At 35.9% G+C, this 25,422-nt stretch overlaps 1 protein-coding gene across 1 annotated transcript; it reads left to right on the top strand.

The window, feature by feature from the left end:
• The first annotated feature begins 592 nt into the window (after positions 1 to 592).
• LOC107598344 (arf-GAP with Rho-GAP domain, ANK repeat and PH domain-containing protein 3) lies at positions 593 to 23,509 on the top strand. Its single transcript, XM_016289652.1, has 29 exons — positions 593 to 615; positions 1,197 to 1,266; positions 2,479 to 2,599; positions 3,294 to 3,475; positions 3,722 to 3,828; positions 5,289 to 5,488; positions 5,829 to 5,914; positions 6,053 to 6,235; positions 8,372 to 8,513; positions 8,804 to 8,914; positions 10,017 to 10,173; positions 10,285 to 10,387; positions 10,472 to 10,670; positions 10,796 to 10,859; positions 11,818 to 11,981; positions 12,093 to 12,305; positions 13,812 to 13,917; positions 14,008 to 14,155; positions 14,438 to 14,506; positions 14,575 to 14,649; positions 14,968 to 15,085; positions 15,226 to 15,354; positions 17,215 to 17,351; positions 17,466 to 17,548; positions 17,630 to 17,665; positions 18,060 to 18,123; positions 18,199 to 18,342; positions 18,438 to 18,476; positions 22,296 to 23,509. Exons 1-29 carry the CDS (start codon positions 593 to 595, stop codon positions 22,695 to 22,697), a joined length of 3,675 nt encoding a protein of 1,224 aa, XP_016145138.1. The 3' UTR covers positions 22,698 to 23,509.
• The last annotated feature ends 1,913 nt before the right edge of the window (positions 23,510 to 25,422 follow it).

Raw genomic sequence — 25,422 nt, 5'->3', positions numbered from 1 at the left:
AAAGCTGAATTTTCAGCAGCATTACTCCAGTGTTCAGTGTCACATGATCCTTCAGAAATCATTCTAATATGATAATTTGCTGCATAATATTATCAATAATGCAGTTGCGTTTCTTAATATTTTTGTGGAAACTGTGATGGAGTCTTTTATGAAAAGTCCAAAAGAACAGCATTTATTTAAAATATAAATCTTTTATAACAAGTTAAATGTTTTACTGTCACTTTTGATCAATGTAATGTGTCTTTGTTTAATAAAAGTATTAATTTCTTATTGACCCCAAACATTTGAATGCCAGTGTAGTTTTTTCACCCTCTCTCTGAACTGCTTGGACATAAATCCCATCTTTGTATGTGTGTGAGCAAAGGTTTACTGTCAAATGTAATTTTTATCAACCCCTGCCATATTGTCAACATTGAAGTGTTGTGTTAAACAGTGTGTTAAACAGGTGAACAACACTGAATAGATGCTGTTGATGTGCAAAGGCCCTGTCACACCAAACACGATACAAGAAATCTTAATGAATTGTTGATGAATGGAAGAGTGAAACCAATATTCATTGAGCTGAATGAAAAGCAAATTGCCAGAACAATAGATGGTGCTGATCGACAACCAAATGCATGTGTGTGTGTTGAACCTTTCAGCACAGCTGATCTGGGAAATGTTATGTTACACTATATAGTAATGTCAGGTTTACAATAAATGGTCTTTTTGGGCTGGGTAGCATGTTTTGTGCTCCCAAAGTTACAGTGCAGCATGTTTTCATGGCACAATCAACCGATTCATCATGATATATGACCCCTTTATTCACTTCAGCCTGCCTGAAGCCCTTCAGAATCTAAACAATTCCCACATTCCCTTGTGTTTCTGAAGTCACATATGCTTGTACACTATTATTCCTAACACAAATGGTCTCTTTCTCCCAGGATGCTTACCCCAAAGGTGTGATTCCCTTAGCTGCCATACAGATGGCCCGTGTAGCCAAAGACAATAAATTTGAGGTCGTCACAAGTCACAGGACATTTGGTCATTACTTCACATGTTGTGTCTCCTGCTGTTTGTTCCTGCCCTCTGCTTGACGTCTTTCAGTGTCTATAGATTAATTTCCTCCTTGAATAATTTCAGACAGCACTATATTGGATGTGACCTTTGTAGTGTAGTTGTTTCTCTCTGATGTCATCTTTGTTCCTCTGTTATAGAAACTATGTGTTCCAGAAACGATATGTGAAGTTTGATGGGAAGAACTTGATGTACTATGGTAGTGAAAAGGTATGATTGCATGTCAACAACTCAGTGCCATCCTAATGTTTTATGATTATCATACATCTATCACTCATTTCATATCATTTATTTATTTTTTGCACTTTACTTTTTGCACAGTCATAATGTACAATGCTGTTCAAAAGTTTGGGGTCAGTATGATTTTGACCGAATTCTCTTATGCTCACCTAGGCTGCATTTATTTAATCAAAAATACAGGATAAACGGCAATATTGTGAAATATTGTTCCAATTTAAAATAGCTGTTTTCCATTTGAATGTATCTTAAAATGTAATTTATTCCTGTGATGCAAAGCTGAATTTTCAGCAGCATTACTCCAGTGTTCAGTGTCACATGATCCTTCAGAAATCATTCTAATATGATAATTTGCTGCATAATATTATCAATAATGCAGTTGCGTTTCTTAATATTTTTGTGGAAACTGTGATGGAGTCTTTTATGAAAAGTCCAAAAGAACAGCATTTATTTAAAATATAAATCTTTTATAACAAGTTAAATGTTTTACTGTCACTTTTGATCAATGTAATGTGTCTTTGTTTAATAAAAGTATTAATTTCTTATTGACCCCAAACATTTGAATGCCAGTGTAGTTTTTTCACCCTCTCTCTGAACTGCTTGGACATAAATCCCATCTTTGTATGTGTGTGAGCAAAGGTTTACTGTCAAATGTAATTTTTATCAGCCCCTGCCATATTGTCAACATTGAATAGTGTGTTAAACAGGTGAACAACACTGAATAGATGCTGTTGACGTGCAAAGGCCCTGTCACACCAAACACGATACAAGAAATCTTAATGAATCGTTGATGAATGGAAGAGTGAAACCAATATTCATTGAGCTGAATGAAAAGCAAATTGCCAGAACAATAGATGGTGCTGATCGACAACCAAATGCATGTGTGTGTGTTGAACCTATCAGCACAGCTGATCTGGGAAATGTTATGTTACACTATATAGTAATGTCAGGTTTACAATAAATGGTCTTTTTGGGCTGGGTAGCATGTTTTGTGCTCCCAAAGTTACAGTGCAGCATGTTTTCATGGCACAATCAACCGATTCATCATGATATATGACCCCTTTACTCACTTCAGCCTGCCTGAAGCCCTTCAGAATCTAAACAATTCCCACATTCCCTTGTGTTTCTGAAGTCACATATGCTTGTACACTATTATTCCTAACACAAATGGTCTCTTTCTCCCAGGATGCTTATCCCAAAGGTGTGATTCCCTTAGCTGCCATACAGATGGCCCGTGTAGCCAAAGACAATAAATTTGAGGTCGTCACAAGTCACAGGACATTTGTCTTCCGAGCTGATAATGATGGTAAGCACAGCATTTTTATCCAAAGCGACTTTACGTTGCATTCAGGTTATAACTTCATGCATTCCCTTGGAATCCAAGCCCATGACCAAAAATCTCAATATGTTGGCAAATGATATAGTATTGACATAACCTGCCATCTAAAAACTTATATGTGATCCTGGACCACAAAAGCAGTCTTAAGTGTCAATTTTTCGAAATGGAGATTTATACATAATCTGAAAGCTGAACAAATAAGCTTTCCATTGATGTATGGTTTGTTAGGATAGGACAATATTTGGCCGAGATACAACTAAAATTTGGAATCTGAGGGTGCAAAAAAAAATCAAAATACTGTGAAAATCACCTTTAAAGTTGTCCGAATGAAGTTCTTAGCAATGCATATTACTAATCAAAAATGAAGTTTTGATATATTTACGGTAGGAAATTTACAAAATTTCTTCATGGAACATGATCTTGACTTAATATCCTAATGATTTTTGGCATAAAAGAAAAATCGTTAATTTTGACCCATACAATGTATTTTTGGCTATTGCTACAAATATACCCCAACGACTTAAGACTGGTCTTGTGGTCCAGGGTCACATATTATGGCACAATATTGCCAAAATATTGTTTAGAAAAGTGTTTTACTTCTTATTTAAAATTTTACTAGGTCAAAAGAAACCAATTGATCCTGCTTTATTTCTTTTCATAGTTCAGAGGTGCAAATGGTGCAGCACGCTGCAGGAGCGGGTCAAAGAACAGCTGGTTTTCGGCCGCCCACGTTTTGGCCCCGGCAGTCACTGCCAAAAGAGCGGCTTCCTGGAGCTCAAAACCAAGTCAAAGATCTACACAGCCATTATAATGGAGCAGATCTGGTTGTACAAGAGTGAACAGGTGATTAGTTAATCACGTTATAGCCATACTACTCTAGATTTAGTGCCAATGATTTGCTTTGCCTCTTTCATCTCTCAGTGTGATGCAATTTGAGTTTTTTTAACTTCCTGTCGATACTGAAGTATTTTGAACTTCCTATAACATATGTGCAATTTATTCAAAATTAGCCTTAAATCATTTGCATCATGGAGGTTTTACTAGTAATTCTTGGTTTAAGGCTGACCCTTTGTGATATGTGTTCTGCAGTGCTTTAAAAATGGAATTGGAATTACTGTAATTGAGGCCAGAGGTGCAACAATTCGTGATGGGAAGGGCAAGAGCTTTGATCTCATTACACCTTATAAAACCTTCAGGTAAACAGTTTAAGTCACGCTATGCTTCTGTTAAGTAGCTTGTACATGTCTACCCTTTTAAGTCATTTCCAAATCTCCAAATAGGAGGTTTAATCAGTGATTTGTCTTTTTGCTTGGAATCGGAACAAGAAAAATCAATTGGCCAATAAGGCATATTCTTTAAAAACAAGTCCTGTTATCATACACCATTTTAATTCAATAAATTGTTTTAAGGATATTTAGATGTTTTTACTGGAAAACAAGACCAATATGCTGATTGAAAAAAACATAAAATTAAAAATGTTTTATCTTTAGAAATATATAATACATAATAATATTTAATATATTTCTATATTTTTAAATAATATATTTCTATATTTTTAAATAATATTTTAATTATGCTAACTTTCAAAAGATTGGGGTCAGTAAGATTTTTTTGAAATACCTATTTAATTGATCGAAAATAGAGTAAAACAGTAATATTGTGAAATAATTTAAAAAATGACTGTTTTGTATTTTAATATTTAATTCATTCCTGTGATGGCTAAGCTAAATCTTCTGTAGCTGTTACTGATGCTAAAGAAACATTTCTTCTTATTATTATTATCAATTTTGAAAACTGATGTGCAGCTTAATATTTTTGTGGCAACGCTGATATTCACTAGTAAAAAAAAAACCTATGCTATAATTGATTTAAAATACATATTTTTCATACTAAGTATACTTCAAATCCATTAACATATTTATTGACATATCACTTAAAACTTGCTGATATAAAATTACAATAACTTTATTTATTTATTGCACAATGCATATTTCTTAATATTATGCCTAAAATGTGTTTTAATATCCTCTAAATAAAGATTGTATGATCGCTGTATAATATCAGTCTTTAAATACAAGATATTTAAAGTGTACCTGAAGTATACTTGCAATGGCTTCACTTTAACACAATCAAACATACTTAACTATATCTTTAGTTGGACCTCAGCACTACTTCCGCACAATTAAAGTGCATTAAGCACAAAATTAGTTGTTCCAATTTAGCAGAATTTAAGTTTACCAGTTTAGTATACTAAAAGTTCAGTTGCAGGGCATTTTTATTAAGCCCATAAATATGTAAATGTATTTGTAGTATACAAATATATGTTAGTGTATTTTTTTCACTAGGGCAATTTTATCAGCATTCTTTGATGAACAGAAAGTTCAAAAGAACAGCATTTATTCAAAATAGAAATCTTGTAACATTATAAATGTCTTTACAGTCACTTTTGATCAATTTAATGTGTCCTTGCTGAATAAAAGTATTTTATAAAAAATAAAAAAAAATCTTACAGACCCCAAACTTTTGAACGCGTATATATTTTGTAATACACATGTATACATAGACTTTATTGAAATAAAGAGAAAGTCTCTAGAGACTAGAGACAATTAATCGGATCCATGGCAGAGCGTTAAGATGGTTGTATGCATCCTTGCAGCTTTACAGCAGAGTCGGAGCGAGAGAAGAGGGACTGGATGGAGGCCCTGCAGGAATCTATAACGGAGACACTATCTGATTATGAGGTGGCGGAGAAGATCTGGTCCAACAGGTCCAACAAGATCTGCGCAGACTGCAAAGCCATCAATTCGGACTGGGCATCCATCAATCTCTGTGTGGTCATCTGCAAGAACTGTGCAGGTGTGTGGGGGTGACTTATCAGCTTGATGACTTTTATAATGTAAACTTGTGAATTCTGCTGATTTAAGCTATATATTCATCAAAACAGTTGGTGTGAGATGTTTTGCCTTTTCCAAACAGTGACTAGCTGGTATGGGGAAGGGCAGTGCGGTGTTAAGGTTGATACAGATGGTGCTAAGAGTTTCTAAGCTCATTTGAGAGTTTATGTGAGGTCCTCTGTGCCATATACTACAGATAAAAGTGGCTCAGAGGCACCGTATCAGGAAGTCTTTGTGGGACAAACAGAAGGAATGGTGCGTGGAGAATGATGTGGTGCCTCTTTTGTTCTGTCTGCCTGCAGGCCAGCATCGAGGTCTCGGCACAATGGTGTCGAAAGTGCAGAGTCTGAAACTAGACACCAGCGTGTGGAGCAATGAGATCGTTCAGGTAGAGGGTTGCCGTGGGTTCTGAGGGTTTTTTTTACAGGTCTTTTTATGAAAATTTATTTTTTATTCCAATTATCAGGATTCTCGATATCCCCAGTGATTTTACCACAAGGTTTTTTCTTATCGCTGTGTGTTCTAGCTCTTCATAATGCTTGGCAATGATAGAGCCAATGAATTTTGGGCAGCCAGACTTCCTGTGACTGAGGAGCTGGACTGTGACGCCTCCCCAGAGCAGCGGAGAGAGTTTATCACCCACAAATACAGAGAAGGCAGATATCGCCACCCTCATCCCAGTTTTAGCACCCAAGAGGAACTTCTTAAGGTAAAGGTTAAGCCATTCACACCTACTGAGGAGAGATCATGCAGACCAATGGTGACTTGTTTACCAGTCATTAAGATTAAGATTATTCATGAATTATTTAAGATTACTTACAATCTTAAAAGTACAGTCAGGAGTGTTGCACATGACACCTTTAACGTCAGATTTTATTTAAAATTTCACAGCGTTTATTTTTAAACCTCAAGGTTAAAAAACCCCCATGTCACGTATCCGGTCCATGAACTTCCGTCTGCTAGCCATCAGAGGTCACCCTTCCCATTTCATTGACTCTCGCACCACACACTGTTGCATATCCCCCCGGACTACATGTCCCATCATCCACTGCACTGATGACACACACACAGTTGATTGCACAGCACTGATTGCACACAGCTGTTATCACTCACACATCCCCTATTTAACTCTCACTCTGATCCCATTCCAGTGCAGAGTATTGTTTAGCGTTTATCACTCCCCTAGCGATAGCTACATTTCAGAGCCCGTTTAGTTTGTCTTTTCCTCACCGGAGTCTTGCCTTGTCTGTGTTCTGGTTCCTTGATCTTCGCCTGTGTCTCTCGGATTCCTCCTCTCGTCTTGCCCTATTTTGATTGTGTTTGCCCCTGCCTGGACCTTGCCTTGTACCTGGACTTATCCCTCTAGTCTCGCCCCTTTAATTCTGTTTGATGATCGTTCACCTCCGCTAGCCTTAGGTTTCTTCTTGTGTCTTGCCCGCCATATACCTGTCTGCCATTATCTGACCCATGCCTGTTTTATGACCACGTCTCTGTCTTCTCCTAAAAAATAGCTTGCATTTGGATCCGCACATCTCACGTCTCGTCAGCCCCGTAACACCCCAGAATATCAGGGAATTTTAAAATGGAGTTTTCTGGCCTGGAAAATGTATGGAAATTAGATAAAATTGTTTGGTCCACCAAGAATTTAATCTGCCCTTGGTGTAGTAAAATAATAATATGTAAAACACATTAAATAATCATTATATTAGTTAATAATAATAAAAATGTAGTTAAATTAAGGTTATATAAGTATATATGTTGTTAATAATAATAATATTAGTATTATTAATATTAATACTACTGCTACTATTGCTGTTGTTACTACTACTATTGTTATTTTGTTTTTAAATACACAAAATAAATAAGTTAATAATAATGTAAAAAATTTATAATATTAATATTAATTCTACTACTACTACTAATTTACTACATCAACAGTAATCATACTACTATTAGTATTTTTAGTTTTGAAATGCACCGTAAAATAAGTTAATAATAATAATTACTTTTATTATTGTAATTCTACTATTATTGTTTAGTTTTTAGATACACAATAAAATAGTAATAATAATAATAATTATTATTATTATCATTATTATAATTTTTTTTTTGGTAAATTTAAAACCTTTAAGTCATGGAAATATCTATGGTAAATATACATTATTCTTAGTAATGCTCAGTAATCATGAACCATGGAAAATCAAGGGAATTCATTGTTCAACGAAATGGAAACCTTATATTGCTGTTATCAATTAGCACTGACTGAAGCCTTTGTGTAAACCTTGTGCAGATATATATAGGCCTTTTGCATTTAACGATTAATATTTTACACGGTTGTCTTCAGAGCCACATAACTTCAACACTTTTGCACAACAAATGCATTTCCCTTTCCTCTTCTGCAACACACTTAATTTTTAAATACCCTGAATACTTCCTCAAATAAGAACCGCAGTGAACTAATGCAGCAGACATTTCTCCGTATAATAGCTTTGCTTCAAAAGAAAACTTTTAGATCAGTCACCACTGGGGCAGTGAGGACATCCTGTCTTAATATAGCTAGAGCCATCTAAGTATTATGCCAGCGGTCAAGCCAAGATTAGGATGTATTATTCTTTCTCAGGACTTTACCAAGGCTATCATTTATGTATCCAGGCTACCTATGAACCCCCGAATTAGCCGATGGCTGTGTTGTGAATAGTAAATAATGAAGAGCACTAATAAAAGGACTGCAAAGAATAGAAGGATTTTTAGAAGAAGCTTTGAATGTCCGCTGGCTAAATATGCTATTAGCGGTGCATTTGTTGAAGTGTGTATATGATTGTGTGTGTGTGTGGTCACCCTGCAGGCGCTGTGCACCGCTGTGACTGAGCAGAACCTGCTAAAAACGGTCACTCAGATTTTTGCGGAGGCTGAGGCCGCTCGACTCGCTGACGCTAATGGAAACGATAAGCGCGTGTCCCCGCATTACTCATACACACAGTCTGCAGGTACCGTTCCAGTACTTCACTACAGCCATGTTTCTTAAATGTGAAGTTTGCAATTTTATAGGCACCTAGTCAGAACTGGAAAAAGATCAACTAAATCACAGTTCTCTTAAAATTCTCCATCTTGAACATGGTGAGTAATGTTTTTTGAATGTATGTTTTGCTACATTCTTTGATTCTCTATACTGTAACATTAATAAAATTGCATACTTCACTTTTAGCATATGGAAATTGTAATATATGTCAAAGTGAAATACAATAGGTGGGAAGTATCTCACTGAAATTTTCTGCAGATTCAGATTCCTGTGTCTATGATGAGATCATGCAGCCCATCCTGTACTCCGGCTACCTCTACAAGTCAAGCTCCTTGAACAAAGGGACGTTATCCCGCAGAACCAGAGACGGTAGGCGACTATGTGCCATAAACAAGCAGACTGTACCTCTTCAGTAAAAACAAAGCTATTCAGTACCATCTAACTACTTCATATTCATCATCAATGTTGGGGGTAATGCATTACAAATAACACAAGTTACGTAATGCATTACTTTTAAATAAAATCAATAAATTAAATTAACAACTTACTTGTTTTCCCATTTATTCACTGACATTTCTCCTGTCCCCATGTTGAGAGAAATTAGGAGTGAGGTGCAGAGACACTTCTTTCAGTCTGAGGCTTATTTATTTCACTTTTGGTGTAAAAGGGCCTTTACGGTTGCCTAAAATTAAACTTAAAAATTAAAAACAAATATCCAAGCCCAGCCCAGGTGACAAAAAGTAATGCAAAAGTAACATAATACATTACATTACTTTCCTTAAAAAGTAACACAGTTACTTTCCCCAACACTGCTCATCTGATTGTGTAAGTATTAAATAAAATAGCATAAAAAAAAAAAAAATTAAAATTATTGCATCAAAAGTTTGGGCTCAGTAAGATTTTTTTCAACAAAATTAATATTTAATTAAACAAAGATGCATTCAGTTTTATCAAAGGTGACAGTAAAAACTTTTATAATGTTACGAAATATTTCTATTTCACATAAATGCTGTCTTTTAGACTTTATATTCATCAAATAATCCTGAAAAATGTATTATGGTTTCCACAAAAATATTAAGCAGCAAAACTGTTTTCAACATTGATAATAATAAATGTTTCTTAAGCAGCAAATCAGCGTATTAGAATGATTTCTGAAGGATCATGTGACGACTGGAGTAATGATGCTGAAAATTCAACTGCATCACAGGAATACATTTAAATACAAAGTAGTTATTTTAAATTGTAATAACATTTCACTATATTACTATTTTTACTGTATTTTTATCAAGTAAATGCAGCCTTGGTGCGCAGAGGAACACTTTTAAAACGAGTGTAAATCATGATGACCATCTGATTACTACTCACTTCAAAACATCAGTGGTCTTGGACTTTATATTTGACATCTGATATGAAACATACAGAAAAAATAATTGTTTTTTTTTTTATTACCTTTTTGATTTTATTTATTCAGCAGATTTTCAAAAGTACTGGTGTTCGGTGGAGAAGTCTATTCTCTTCTATGAGTCTGACAGATGTCATGAGCCCAGTCTGAAGATCGATGTTAAAGACATCATCTGTTTAGGAGTTAGCAGGCCAGACTCCAGCAACAACAGCGGCTTTATTGACAAGTGGGTGCCACTGCATAACACAACATCCTTCAAGACATAATCAGATTTAGAGATGTCACAGTATCTTAATCCTTACATTATAACAATATGATTCTTTGTTGTTCCTTTCAGATTTCGATACACTTTTGAACTTTACCTAACATCTGATAAACTGATCCAGTTTGGCTTGGAGACTTCAGATGCATTGCACAGTTGGGCGCGAGCAATAGGGAAGGTAAATATTAATCAGTCAAGCTCTGCTCTATGTAGCTTGTCACATCAGTGCATTAGATCTCACCTCGGTTTTGATCTCTGGCAGGCCACCACACCTCTCAGCTGTCACTGCCTGCTGGTGCGAGAGTTCGAGAGAGTGGGCGTACTGCGCTACAAGGCTATGCTAGACCCGCAGCAGTGGAAAGAAGGCTTCTTTGTTCTGCAGAAGTCCAACCTGTTCATATGCCCTGGAAATGATGGAGCCGCAGAGGATATTATAAACCTGAAACGCCTTCAGGAGCTCAGTGAGTCTGTTAGCTCAATCACTGTGAAACTGATATTTCAGTGAAAATAGTGCTGCTAAATTTACCCTCGGGATTAATAAATGAGCTATGTACTTATCAGTCTTTGTCTTGGGTTAAAAATCAAGGCATTGCATCCGAAACCGAGAACCATGAGAAGAAGGACATCCTGGTTCTTGTTGAGAAAGGAAGGTGGGTCTTTGACTTCTATAAATGCACGTTTAAGCCAAAATTAAAACTCTTTACTTTCTTAAAGGAATAGTTCGCCCAAAAATTTAAATGAGCTAAATATGTACTCAATCTCAGGCCATTCAAGATGTAGATGAGTTTGTTTCTTCATCAGAACAGACTTGGAGAAATGTAGCATTACATCAATTGCTCACCAATGGATCCTCTGCAGTGAATGGGTGCCGTCAGAATGAGAGTCCAAACAGCTGATAAAAACATCACAAGTAATCCATGCCACTCCAGTCCATCAGTTAACATCTTGTGAAGTGAAAAGCTGCATGTTTGTATGAAACAAATCCATCATTAAGATGTTTTTAACTACAAACCGCTGTTTCGCTAAAATATGAGTCCTCTATCCATGGTAATTTTTTCTACACTGAAAAAGTTGTGTGCTCTGAATCAGGTGAGAAATATGCACAGATGAAACACCATTTATAAGTGAAAACGGTCTAAAACAATTCTAAACAAATATGGCAGTGTGTTTTGATGCGAGAGGACAACAGGGGATGGACTTTTTCACTGGAATGAAGCATTATTATGGACTCATATTTTGTAACAGTTTAAAGTTAAAACACCTTAATAATGGATTTGCTTCTTACAAACAGGCAGCTTTTCACTACTCAAGACATTAACTGATAGACTGGAGTGGTGTGGATTATTGTGATGTTTTTATGACCTGTTTGGACTCATTCTGACGGCACCCATTCACTGCAGAGGATCCATTGGTGAGCAAGTGATGGAATGCTACATTTCTCAGAAGAAGAAACTATGTCTTGGCCTGAGGGTGAATACATTTTCAGCAAATATTCATTTTTGGGTGAACTATTCCTTTAATACATCTCCCAGTCCTTATTGCAAACGATTGCATCTGTTAATCCAGTCCCATTAATCTTTCATCAAAATATAATGACTCTGTCTGCAGGACTCTGCATCTGCAGGGCATGGGCAGGACCGATTTCTCCCTGTGGTACACAGACATTCAGAAGGCAGCAGGAGGGAAAGGGAACACCCTGAAAGACCAGCAGCTCAGCAGAAATGACATCCCCATCATCGTTGACAGCTGCATTGCCTTTATAACTCAGTATGGTGAGAACACAGACTTCTCAAATCCCTGTGCTTTGTACTGAAGACAGTCCGCCCTGCCTAAATCTATAACATTACCACTGCAGTCCGAATGATTGAATCTCTCTTACGCAGGTCTGGGCCATGAGGGGATATACAGGAAAAATGGTGCGAAGTCCAGAATCAAGCTTTTGATGGAGGAGTTTCGTAAGGACGCCCGCAATGTGAAACTCCGCATTGGAGATAACTTCATAGAGGACGTGACCGATGTACTGAAAAGGTTCTTTCGGGAGATTGATGATCCCATATTCATGGCTGATCTCCACCCCTTCTGGAGGGAAGCTGCCAGTTAGTACAGTACACTTTCTTTGAATGTTTATATGCAGTTTAATGAAATATTGTGGGTTATTTCATGCATAATGTCTATTAGATGCATTTGTGGCATGCTTACGGCTGCATTTATTTCAAAAATACAGTAAAAACAGTAATACTGTGAGATATTATAAGAATTTAAAATAACTGTTTTCTGTATGAATATATTTTAAAATGTAATTTATTCCTGTGATCAAAGCTGAACTTTCAGCATCATCACTACTCTAGTCTTCAGTGTCACATGATCCTTCAGAAACCATTCTAATATGCTGATTAGCTGTTCAAGAAACATTTATTATTATTATTATTATCGTCATTAATATTTAAAACAGTTTTTTTTCAGGATTCTTTGATAAATAGAAAGATCCAAAGATCAGCATTTATCTGAAATAAAAATCTTTTGTTACATTATACACTATTCTATTCAAAAAAAAAAATTCTGGGAAAGAAATTATGCAGTTTAATGAAATATTGTGGGTTATTTCATGCATAATGTCTATTAGATGCATTTGTGGCATGCTTACGGCTGCATTTATTTCAAAAATACAGTCAAAACAGTAATACTGTGAGATATTATAAGAATTTAAAATAACTGTTTTCTGTATGAATATATTTTAAAATGTAATTTATTCCTGTGATGGTAAAGCTACATTTTCATCATCACTACTCTAGTCTTCAGTGTCACATGATCCTTCAGAAACCATTCTAATATGCTGATTAGCTGTTCAAGAAACTATTATTATTATTATTATCGTCATTAATATTTAAAACAGTTTTTTTTCAGGATTCTTTGATGAATAGAAAGATCCAAAGATCAGCATTTATCTGAAATAAAAATCTTTTGTTACATTATACACTATTCTATTCAAAAAAAAAAATTCTGGGAAAGAAATTATAGAAATTAATATTTTAATTTAGCCAGGATGCTTTAAAAATTGATGATAAAGACGTTTATAATGTTACAAAAGATTTATCTTTCAGATAAATGCTGTTCTTCTGAACTTTCTATTCATCAAAGGAACCTAAAAAAAATCTACTCAGCTGTTTTCAACATAATAATAATCTTAAATATTTTTGAGCAGCAAATCAGCATATTCAAATGATTTCTGAAGGATCATGTGAGACTGAAGACTGGAGTAATGATGCTGAAAATTCAGCTTTGATCACCGGAATAAATTTAATTTTCAAATATATTCAAATCGAAAACAGTTATTTTAAATAGTAAAAATATTTCACAATATTACTGTTTTGCTGTATTTGGGATCAAATAAATGCAGGCTTGGTGAGCAGAAGAGAATTCTTTAAAAACATTACAAATCTTACTGTTCAAAAACTTTTGACTGGTAGTGCATTACAAAAACTGGATTTTGCATCCATAAACATGAAGTTGAAAACAACCCAGAATATTTGTATGACTGACAACAAACATACTGGATTTTGGCTAGTTTGAGTTGTCTCATTGATTTCTCATACTATATGCAGAGATACCTCAAAAGCCACAGCGTTTGGACCGATACAAAGAGCTGATTCGAGGGTTACCTCGGGTCAACAGAACGACTTTAGCAGCTCTCATCAGTCATCTCTACAGGTGAGTCTTCATTCGGATTCGGATTGAGCCAAGTCTGGTCTTTGTTCATTTATAGCAGCTCTCTCATGGCTTTGTCTTCCTCTCTCTTAGGGTGCAGAAGTGTGCTGATCTCAATCAGATGTGCACTAAGAACCTGTCCCTGCTGTTCGCTCCCAGCCTGTTTCAGACTGATGGTAAAGGGGAACATGAGGTCAAAATCATAGAAGACCTCATCGATAACTTCCTGTATATATTTGATGTAAGTGAATAACTTCGTAACATGATATTAGAGCAAAAACGGTGCTGAGGTGGCACCGTGGTGAAGTTATAATATCAGGTGATGATACGATAGTACAGTACTTGGAGATACCATGTACTATGCAACTTATTTCATTCTGAATACCATGCAAATCATTGAATACTATGATACTACAATGGTACAAAAAACATGGAAGTACCATTGTATAGTTTTTCGTGGAATGCAGTTTTATGTAAATGTGAATCATTTTGATGCTTTTGAAACATTTTTGTGTTTGGTCAGATTGATGAAGAACATCAAACTCAGATTGAACTGGAAATCAGTTTGATAACCACTTGGAGAGACACACAGGTAGATTAATTAATTAATAGTATTATATTTTAAATTATATTTTAATATTCTTTTTGTGTTTATTGCAGCTCTCACAGGCAGGGGACTTGATTATTGAAGTTTATCTAGAAGAAAAGATACCAGACTGCTGCATCACTCTGAAAGTAAGTAGATCATATTTAAAAATAATAATAATGAGATATATATGATGTCAACAATATTGTTGTCCGTTGTCCTGGAAGGGGAAAGCAATATATTTTAAGTGTGTATATCTGCTTAATGTTTTTGTCAACCTTTAGTACACAAGCATTTAGATGGCCTCAAAGCTAACATACATTAAATAATATTGTGAAAAAAAAAAACACAACTCAAAACTGTATTTCACGTTTTTATGTTTGACGGAGAGCTGCTGTTGCACAGCATTACCACACAGTGGCAGATTCAAACCATTAATGCAAACTTCTGGTGTGGCTTTCTCACAGGTGTCTCCCACAATGTGTGCTGAGGAGCTGACCAATCAGGTGCTGTATATGAGAAATATTCCTGCAGGGGAAAAAGACGTGTGGATGACCTTTGAGGCCATCGAGGAAGGAGAGCTTGGTAAAGACAAAACGCAAACGAATTAATTCAAACACAATTTCACTTCAGTTACTACTGAAGTTAATCAGACACTGCAGGGCAAACAATGTTTTTTAATGCCGGGAGAAACAATAGATAAATGCAGCATGTAATTTCCACAGAGCGACCTCTTCACCCTAAAGAGAAGGTTCTGGAACAAGCGCTACAGTGGTGTAAAATGGCCAATCCCAGCTCAGCATATCTGGTGGTGAAGAAGGTGCCTAGAGGAGAAGCTATAGACATTTTCACAGGTGAAAGCATATTCATTTCATCAGATTTAGAGAATATAATGATGTGTTGAATATTGTAAAGCATTTGAACCCATTTTTCACTTCAGTGGTACTGCGTTGTCACAAAAACATTTTTATAAGTACAAATATTCCATATACTGTAGTCTCTCCACTAGGCTTGCAGTGATAGACGGTGCTGACGGTGATACCGGTGTTAAGCTGCAACGCCGGTTACGTCACATGCCCACCGCGGCACCGACCCCCACCGTCGTTTTGTTTTTTTATAGTAATAAAAATAATTTAGTTCAGTAAAAGAACAGACACTACAATTAAAAACTGAACACGGCTGTTCAATGCAGCGTGCCGAACGACAGTCGCATCACAAATCAGATTTCATTTCTCCAGTGAGGAGAGCGAGTCGAGCTGACTCACGAGAAGAGTGAGGCGAGACAGACAAGACGATGGCGGATGATTTAGTTTCGAACGAATCGCAAAAACACCTGTTTGGCAATATTTTGGATTTTGTAAAGCCTGTTGATTTTGCCGTTTATCTAAGGTGATTTTGGAAGTTTTTTTTAAACATTAGTTTCTTATTTAATCGGTTCCACGTTGTTTGCTTATTTTTGCTTTATTTAAACTTTGTGTCATTTATTTATTTTATTTGACATCAAGGTGTATGCCGTGCCTCCAAGCTTTCTTATTCGTTTTGCTAATAAACGTTCTACGTTTCTTATTTATTTGGTTATATATTGTACATGTTTACTTATTTCCAGTTTTGTATACCTATTTAAACTTTATGTAAGTTATTTTATATTAGGCATAGCCTGCCCTATAGCATGGTGTATTTTTATTCGTTTTGTTAATAAAAGTTCTATGTTTTATATATAGGCTAAAGTGAGTTTGACGTTGTATTTTGTTGTTGCATTCAAGCAATTGACGCCGAACTGCCGCTAATTCGAAAGTGAAAGTCAAATGCGCACGCCGCTTTTACAAGTTATTTAAAAGCGAAGGAAAGCGAGGAAAAGAGGGAATATTCAAACGTACTAAAAACGAACAATTGCTTTACGCTGAATTGCCGCTATTTGAAAGTGAAAGTAAAATGCACACGCCGCTTTTACAAACTATTTAAAAGTGAAGGAAAGCCAGGAAAAGAGGGAACGCCCCCGCCCCCACGGTGATACCGGTATTACCGGTGTTGTCACGCATCGATTAACCGGTGGGAAAATGTACTCACTGTCACAACCCTACTCTCCACTAACCTGAGGTGATAAAATGCATAAAATTACAGTACTGTTCAAAAGTTAGATTTTTGTGTTTGTTTTTTAAAGAAGGATGTTTTATGCTCAACTCCAAAAATACAGTAATATTGCGAAATATTATTAAAATTGTAAACAAATGTTTTCTATTTGAATGTATTTTAAAATGTAATTTATTCCTGTGATCAAAGCTGAATTTTCAGCATCGTTAATCCAGTCTTCCTCCAGAAATCATTCTAATACACTGATTTGCTGCTCAAGAAACATTTGATTATCAATGTTGAAAACAAGATTTTTTCCCCTCAGGATTATTTGATGAATAATTCAAAAGAATAGCATTTATTTGAAATAGACATTTTTTGTCTTTACCATCACCTTCTGTTAATTTGTAAAAAAAAAAAAAAAAAAACTCCAAATTTGTGAACAGTAGAGTAATACAAGAATGAGAAAAAAAAAGATAATAATACGGTGTCACATTGATTTATTACTATACAACTCTAAGACCATTTTTGTCACACGAAAAACACAAACTGTATACTTTGTTACAAAATTGTACAAAATGATACAGCTGTAGTTGTTGCTTGTTGACCTTGTGTCTGTTGTATCTGTGTGTTGTGCGCTGCAGCCTATAAGAGTGAGATAGTGAAGTCTGGAGTGCTGAAGTGTCGGGAAGAGCCGCCCAAGCTCTTGCAAGGAAACAAATTCCAGGAGCGATCTTTCCAAATTAAAGACCACAGATTACTCCTGATGAAGGACAAAAAAGTATGTATACTGTTTATCATCACCTTCTACATTACAGCACGTTAGAGGATTCTGTGTAAATAAGACGACACTGAACTGAAAGGAAAAACTAAAAGCAGCTTTTCTGCATCACAGAGCAACAAACCTGAGAAAGAGTGGCAACTGAAAACCTTGAAGATTTACATGGGGATCAGAAAGAAGTTAAAGCCACCAACAAAGTGAGATGCACGTTCCACAGTAAGCTTCTTTACATCAGTGAACTTGATATAACTTTAAATAATAAGTGTGTTTACTTGCAGATGGGGATTAACAGTGATGCTGGATAAACAGCAATTGTAAGTGGTATTTATATGTGTTATATTTATATGTGTACGTGGAATAGAACAGGAATTAAGAGACTTCATAAGAGACTTTTCAAAAACAAAATCTTGCAGCCCCAATATATTTATTTATTACCCCTTTATATGTATGTATATATATATATATATATATATATATACATGTCAGTTTCTTATAACATGTTATATGTGAGTGTTATTATGCATTACACTCTTTAAAGGTACCTTGAAAAAGTAAATAATTATGCAACAGTAATGCGTATTATAGGACATGAGTATGAATACATTTAAAAGCATTTTACATTTCTTTACAATGCTTTATACAAGCTTTATAGAAAGTGTCTATTTATAGCTATATAGTGAACAGTAATCACTCTCCTTGACTGCACAGGTACCTCAGCTGTTCCTGTGAGACTGAACTATGGGACTGGATGACTAATTTACTAAAAGCACAGGTAAAGCACGTTTTAAATTGAACAAATTTATTGACATTTCAGAGCTGTAGCTTAACATTAACGTCCCTCCCTCAGAATGATGATTTGCGTCCACCTGTGATGAGACGGCACTCTTCCTCTGACATTTCCAAGCAGAAGTTTGGCACCATGCCGCTTGTGCCCATCAGAGGAGAGGAGAGCAATACCAACTCCACCATGCTCTCCGCCAATCAGACTCTGGTACAACACTATGGCGTCCTCTAGTGGTTCAGTGCATGTAATGCTCACTTGGTCTTTGCTTTGAGACTTAACTTGTTGTCTGTGTATTTTTGCAGAGAAAGCTCCACACAAGAAGGGCTCTTTCAATGTTCTTTGTAAGTATTTCTTTTTAGCTGCAGATTAATCCAATGCATTTTATATAAGAATTACTTTAAAACAGTGGTTCTCAAGCTTTTTTACTCCAAGGCCCCCCTCCTCTCCGAGTCAATACTTCAAGCCCCCTTCCCCCCATCAGAACAGATTTGGAGAAATGTAGCATTACATCACTTGCTCACCAGTGGATCCTCTGCAGTGAATGGGTGCCGGCAGAATGAGAGTCCAAACAGCTGATAAAAACATCACAGTAATCCACACCACTCCAGTAAATCAATTAACATATTTTGAAGGGAAAAGCTGCGTGTTTGTAATAACATTTTTAACTTCATATCATTACTAGTCTTATATCCGTAATATTGCGTTCTCCAAAGAAAACGTTGTCTTGTCTGAATCAGGTTGGAAATATGCACAGATCAAGCACCATTTATTAATGTAAGCATGCCAAAACAGATCTATACAAATATTTGGGGTGGGTTTTGATGTGAGAGGACAACAGGGGATGAACTTTTTCACTGGATGAAGCGTTATTATGGATTATGGACTGGTATTTTGGACAGAAGTGATGGTTTAAAGGGGTCATATGATGCTTTTTTAAAGATCATTATTTTGTGTATTTGGTGTAACAGAATATGTTGACATGCTTTAATGTTCAAAAAACACATTCTTTTTCAAAAACTGTACATTATTGTAGGTCCTCTATGCCCCGTCTCTCTCAAACGCTTGGTTTTCTACAAAGTCCCTCCTTCCGACAAGAGCAGTCTGCTCTGATTGGCCAGCTGACCCAGTGCATTGTGATTGGCCGAACACCGCAAGCACTCGTTGGAAATGTAACACCCTTTACCATAATCGCGAGCTTCATCTTTCAAAATAAATGTAAAGACAGAGCCCGAAAGGGGAACAGAGTCGCGTGACAGACACAGTGATGAAGCTGGTATGTGTTTGCAGTACACAAGCCACGGTTAAGACAGCTGACTCCACTGTGATGTGTCTCGCTCTCTCTCTCTCGCTCGCTCGCTCTCTCTCTCTCTCGCTCGCACACGCACACACACACACACACACACACACACCGCTCTCTCTCTCTCTCGCTCGCACACGCACACACACACACACACACACACACACCGCTCTCTCTCTCTCTCTCTCGCGCGCGCGTGCACGCATACACACACACACACACCGCTCTCTCTCTCTCTCTCTCGCGCGCGCGCGCACGCATACACACACACACACACCGCTCTCTCTCTCTCTCTCTCGCGCGCGCGCGCACGCATACACACACACACACACACACAGACGATGCGCAAAACTCCACATTTGAACAGTCAATAGCAAATACTTAAACTAATAACAAAACAGTAGCTGATTCAGAAGTGCCAGATTGTCATAGCAAAGTCAGAATTACCTCCTCTCCTAGGTTCACGAAACGGTCGTCCATAAAATGCATTGCTGTTCTGTTGTAAACAGAAGTCCACATAGTGAGGTAGATATGTGGGGGCGTGTTAGAACGAGCTGTTTTAGGGGGGCGTGGCAGAGTATTAACTTTGATAAAGAATATCTCTTTGGTTTTGAGACTTTAGTCTTTGCAGCTTCAGGAATCTTATCTACGCACAATCAGCTTGTAACACTCCAAAGAGAAAGAAAAACTTGAAATCGCATCATATGACCCCTTTAATGTTAAAAAAAATTATTTATGGATTTGTTTATTAGAAGACATTAACTGATGGACTGGAGTGGTGTGGATTACTTGTGAATTATTGTGATGTTTTTATCAGCTGTTTGGACTCTCATTCTGACGGCACCCATTCACTGCAGAGGATCCGTCGGTGAGCAAGTGATGTAATGCTACATTTCTCCAAATCTGTTCTGATGAAGAAACAAACTCATCTACATCTTGGATGGCCTGAGGCTGAGTACATTTTCAACAAATTTTCATTTTTGGGTGAGCTATTACCCAACTTAATGTTCAGTTTCACACCTTTGCATACAAGTTTTGTTGCCATTTCTTCAACACAACCAGTCACAATTACAGTGGCTGGTCAAAATGTAAAAGTAGGAGGTTTGGAAAGTATCAGATGACCTCTGGGTCTAACAAACGCTCAAAAATGTAAGGGTGTGCTTTACAAAAGAGCCTATACTTAATTGAGGAATTCCCTTTGACTTCCTCGGTCCCCCCCCCCCATTCCTGTTGGGAACCAGGGTTTCCTGATATGACAGGATGCATTTGGAGGAAGAAGGCTTCTACTGCATTGTTCTGCAACTGTAGCCTTGAGGGAGGGCAGGGAGCTGGCTTCACCTCTTGTGTTTTGGGAAAAAGCCACAGCTTCTGGTGTGTCCCGGCCCAAAAACTTTCGCAAGCAAATTGTCTGTGGGCTTCATGCTTTTGTCCTCGATGTATTCACCAACTCTCTTGATGTTGTCGCTCTGATACTGAGACAAAAGTTTCTACTCAGAAAAGGAAGTAATTTGTTTTGAACATTGTTGAGGAGCGAATCCATTCCGCTAACCACAAATACTTCTTTTGTTAGCATAATGGTAGATCATCTAATCAGATATCTAGTAGATTAGGTATTTCCATGAGATGATAGTCACTAGTTTGTTCGAAACCTAACACCCGTATGGATGAGATGTAGTTTTTATGATCTTAGTTCAGGAGACTGATTTGCTTTGGATACGCAAGGATACAAGCTCATAAGCTTACTTGCATTTTATAAACACATAGCATTATAGGTTGCTCTGATTGGTTGAGCTATACATTCAACGCTGTTGTGAAATAGCAGATTTATTTATTTAACACAATATTTATAACATTTATTGTTATTATTTTTTTTTTATGTAATTTAAAATGAAATGAAATAGCATTATTATTCACTATTTTATTATAGCACATTTTTTATAGTGCCATACAACAACAACAACAATAATAATAAACACATAACATAGTATTAGTAGTATATACAATTATTATTATTATTATATGGTTCTCATAATACTATATTCACTATAATTATGTCTCATTTATAGTTAATAATGAATTAAGATAATTAAAACAAAATTAATTAATTATTTAATAATAATAAAGAAAATATAGTTATGGTATTATCTAAAATGATTGTTGTTGCTGCTTATTCACTATATAGTTATTAATACATAAGTGTCATACAACAACAACAACAACAAAATAATAATAATAATCATAATCATAATAATAAAAGTGTGTGTAATATTATAAGATTCATATAAACATATATTCACTATATTATTCTTGTTATATATAGTTGCATAAAAATGTAATGTCATAAAACAACAACAACAACAACAACAATAATAATAATTATTACTGTATACTACAACTATTATTACTATTCTTCTTATTATTAACATTATAACACAATATAGTTATCATATAATAATAATAAAAAAATAGCAATATAACCATAACTATGAATATTTATTAATAATAACAGTAATTATACATTAACAATAACTATTCATATTTATTATTATTATTATTATCAAGGTTCAAATTACATTATTTGTGATAAAAGGTTAATATGATTATTATCACTATAGACTTATTTATTGAATATTAGGTTATCTTATAATATTAATGTTGTTTTAATTTAAATTCAGACTTTTTGTTTTTTTCAAAACTATTTCATAACTGTGGTGAAGTGACTGTAATGGATGGCCTGTCATGTGTTATTGGTTTAAAGACTTTAAAGCCAGTGTAATTAAGTGTTGTAATCTGAAATCCACAACAGATATCTTTTTGACCTCCTGGTATGCTTTGCAATTGTCTTTTTTGTTTTCCTTCTCAGCCCATGAAGGTGCAGCAGGACTCGTTTGAGGAGCGCATTGAAAGCCCCGAGCCTTTGTATGAGGAGGTGGGCGACTTCGGTCTGCAGGTGCTCAAATCTTTGGAAACTAGTTTCCTGTCCAGCGCTCACGCAGAGACACAGGAGGTGCCAGCACGGCCCGTCAGCCTCGGACAGAGGAAGGCCGCCTCCCTGGATCGCATGGTTGGGTTAAACCCAGTGCACTCTCTCTTATCCTCTAGAGAATCAATAGACACTCTGGGCCAGGAGGACTCCCTGCACGTCCCAGGTAGACACAGGTCCCACAGATCATGCAGCCCCCAACAGGAACTGCTGTTACAGGAACTCTCCACGATGTTCTACAAGAAACCAGAGTCTGAAGAGCAGCATGAGAACCTCACCTGAGCTTAGAGACTAGATCAATCTCAAGAGCAATTTGCTTTGGAACTTGAAATCGCTGTTATTAAATTGCCACGTGTGTCTGTTTGAAATTGGCTTGTAAGAATCCAGTATTAAATCCATCGGTTTATTAACGTGAAGTATCATGCCAAAGCAGTCACTGAAATGAAAATCTGTGAATCTGTGCTAGAATTGTTTTGTATAAATTGGGTAAATCTGTTTTGGCTTGTGCATTTGTTGACTTGCTACACTAAAACTAATCGACCTCTCAACATTTTAAAAAAATTCCCTTTTTTTTATCGTTGTTATATGTTATTGTTGTATTATTTGTACCTAAAGATGAAATTACATTTCAGTTCCTTTTCGTAAAAATAAATTTCTTGGCTCAGTAACATTACATGTTTAGTATAACAGTAAGAAATGCATGGAAAGCAACGCATGTGCGGTCTGTAATACATAATCGGTGGTCTTATTTGCAGTGAAAACATTTACATTGATATTCCTGGACTGCAGACTGATTAAATGACTACTGTATGGGTGCATTTCACTCCATCTTTTATATGTATACAGTGTATTATATTTATTAATTTATTTATATAGACTGTTTGAATCATTCTCATATTTCTCAGTGTTTGGTGACAGAGTGAAGGAGCATTATCAGAAGGATAAAAGCAGTTTCGACTGTAACAGTAGAGGGCAGTATAGATACAGCACATGATGTCCTGACAATCTAAAGCGTTTCACTGCAGATTTTCACTCCTCTTTACAGGCTTTTAATAAAGGCATCTATAAAGTTCATAAAATAAATCTGTTCTAATCCCTGATTTTTTATTCTTTGGTTCTTTGTGTTTTAATAACCATTTTTATGCATTGAATAAAGTATAATTTGTTTTTATATAAATAGATCATCCAGATATGAAACATTACAACTGTACTGAATTCACTACTGCTTCTGTATATAACTGTCTATTTTATTTAATGCTAAAATGGATTTTGGTAGTGTTATGGCATGTTTTCCATCACTATCAGATACTTTTATATGCAACACATACTTTTATAAGTGATAGCATAAAAAGTCTTGCATTTTGATGAATTTCACTCATGTGCGCTTAAGTGTTTTTAATTTTTTTTGTGTTTTTAGCTAATTGAGATTTTCACCTGTTTATACAGAATTCCTGTGTGTAAAAATGAATGCAGAGGCATCAATATCAAGATTGTTGTAGTATCATAATATATTTAGGGTAAAATTACATTAATAGGTTTTGGGTGTTGACTTGAGTCTTCGGGTGTAGTTCAGAATGTGGTTTGAGTAAAACAGGATTATGTTTGGTTATGAGTCTGGCTGAGGATCAGTCAATCAAAAGTGTCTTCTGGGGAGATTTGACTTTAAGAGTAATCTTATTATCCATGCTTTCAATTGGACACCTCTGAAGTAACCTTGTCATGGAGATGCCTCTCATTTCCTTTAAGGTAATCTCTCTCTTTATGTCCAAATCAGTCAAATATCGGTCTTATTTGTAGCAATTGTTTGTTCCCTTTAGGTAAATGAAAAAAAAAGGTATTATTGTCGTCATGATGTCTGATGATATGGATTCGATTATGTATTTAGTAAGTGGTTGAGACTTATGAAAAAGGTTTTGAAGGCCATTTTCCTGCATAACTAAAAGCTGAAGCTGGGTTTTCATGAAGTTGTGAGACACTGAACTCTTCTATGAGAATACTAACAATTAAATGTTACCAATTTCATGGAAAATACAATCTTTGTGGTATTTGAATGTTCCTCTATACATCAAATGCTTGAGATTTGTCAATATCAGGCACTTTCCATGACCTCTGATTTTTTTTGTTTAGCATTAGGTTTTGAAGGCCATTTTCCTGCATAACTAAAAGCTGAAGCTGGGTTTTCATGAAGTTGTGAGACACTGAACTCTTCTATGAGAATACTAACAATTAAATGTTACCAATTTCATGGAAAATACAATCTTTGTGGTATTTGAATGTTCCTCTATAAATCAAATGCTTGAGATTTGTCAATATCAGGCACTTTCCATGACCTCTGATTTTTTTTTTTAGCATTTGAAGCAGAAATCCCATGTATTTGTTACAAGAATTATTAGGTATGTTTTACTAAATTATTGCAGTAATTCATTTTGGTAACATTTTATTTTAAGGACCAATTCTCATTGTTAACTAGCATGCATATTATAGCATATTGCCTGTTTGTTAGTACTTGCCGAATAAAGCACACATTAAAGGGGTCATCGGATGCTACATGCACTTGTACAAGTTGTTTTAACTGAAATGTGTGTTGGCAGTGTGTGTACACAACCACCCTATAATGATAAAAATCCACCCAGTGTTTTTTTTTTTAATCTACTAAATTCTTTACCCCTTTCTCAAATCGAGCCGATCTCAGATGCCATAACGCCACCCAAATGTTCACGCAAAGAAAGAAGGCGTCACTTTGATTCTCGCTGTAGTATTGCTGCCGCCGCCATGTTGTGAAGACGCTGTGTGTTTCGTTGCGAAAGCGAAAATACTTTGTTTGGCCTTCCAAAAGAGGACACGACTAGAAATCAGTGGTTAAGTTGTATTTACAACACTGTTCCAGAACAGTTCAACCCAAATTTTCAGATGTGTGCAGCACATTTTATGGAGGACTGTTTCCTGATGCTGGTAGAGTAGCCTACAATGCTCACAGACTGTAAGTAAGTTTTTTATATATAAAGAA

Source organism: Sinocyclocheilus grahami, unplaced genomic scaffold (assembly GCF_001515645.1).
Source record: "Sinocyclocheilus grahami isolate Dianchi unplaced genomic scaffold, SAMN03320097.WGS_v1.1 scaffold250.1, whole genome shotgun sequence".
Lineage (NCBI taxonomy): Eukaryota > Metazoa > Chordata > Actinopteri > Cypriniformes > Cyprinidae > Sinocyclocheilus > Sinocyclocheilus grahami.
The sequence above is the reverse complement of the archived record's forward strand: the minus strand, read 5'-3'. Positions and strand labels throughout refer to the sequence as shown.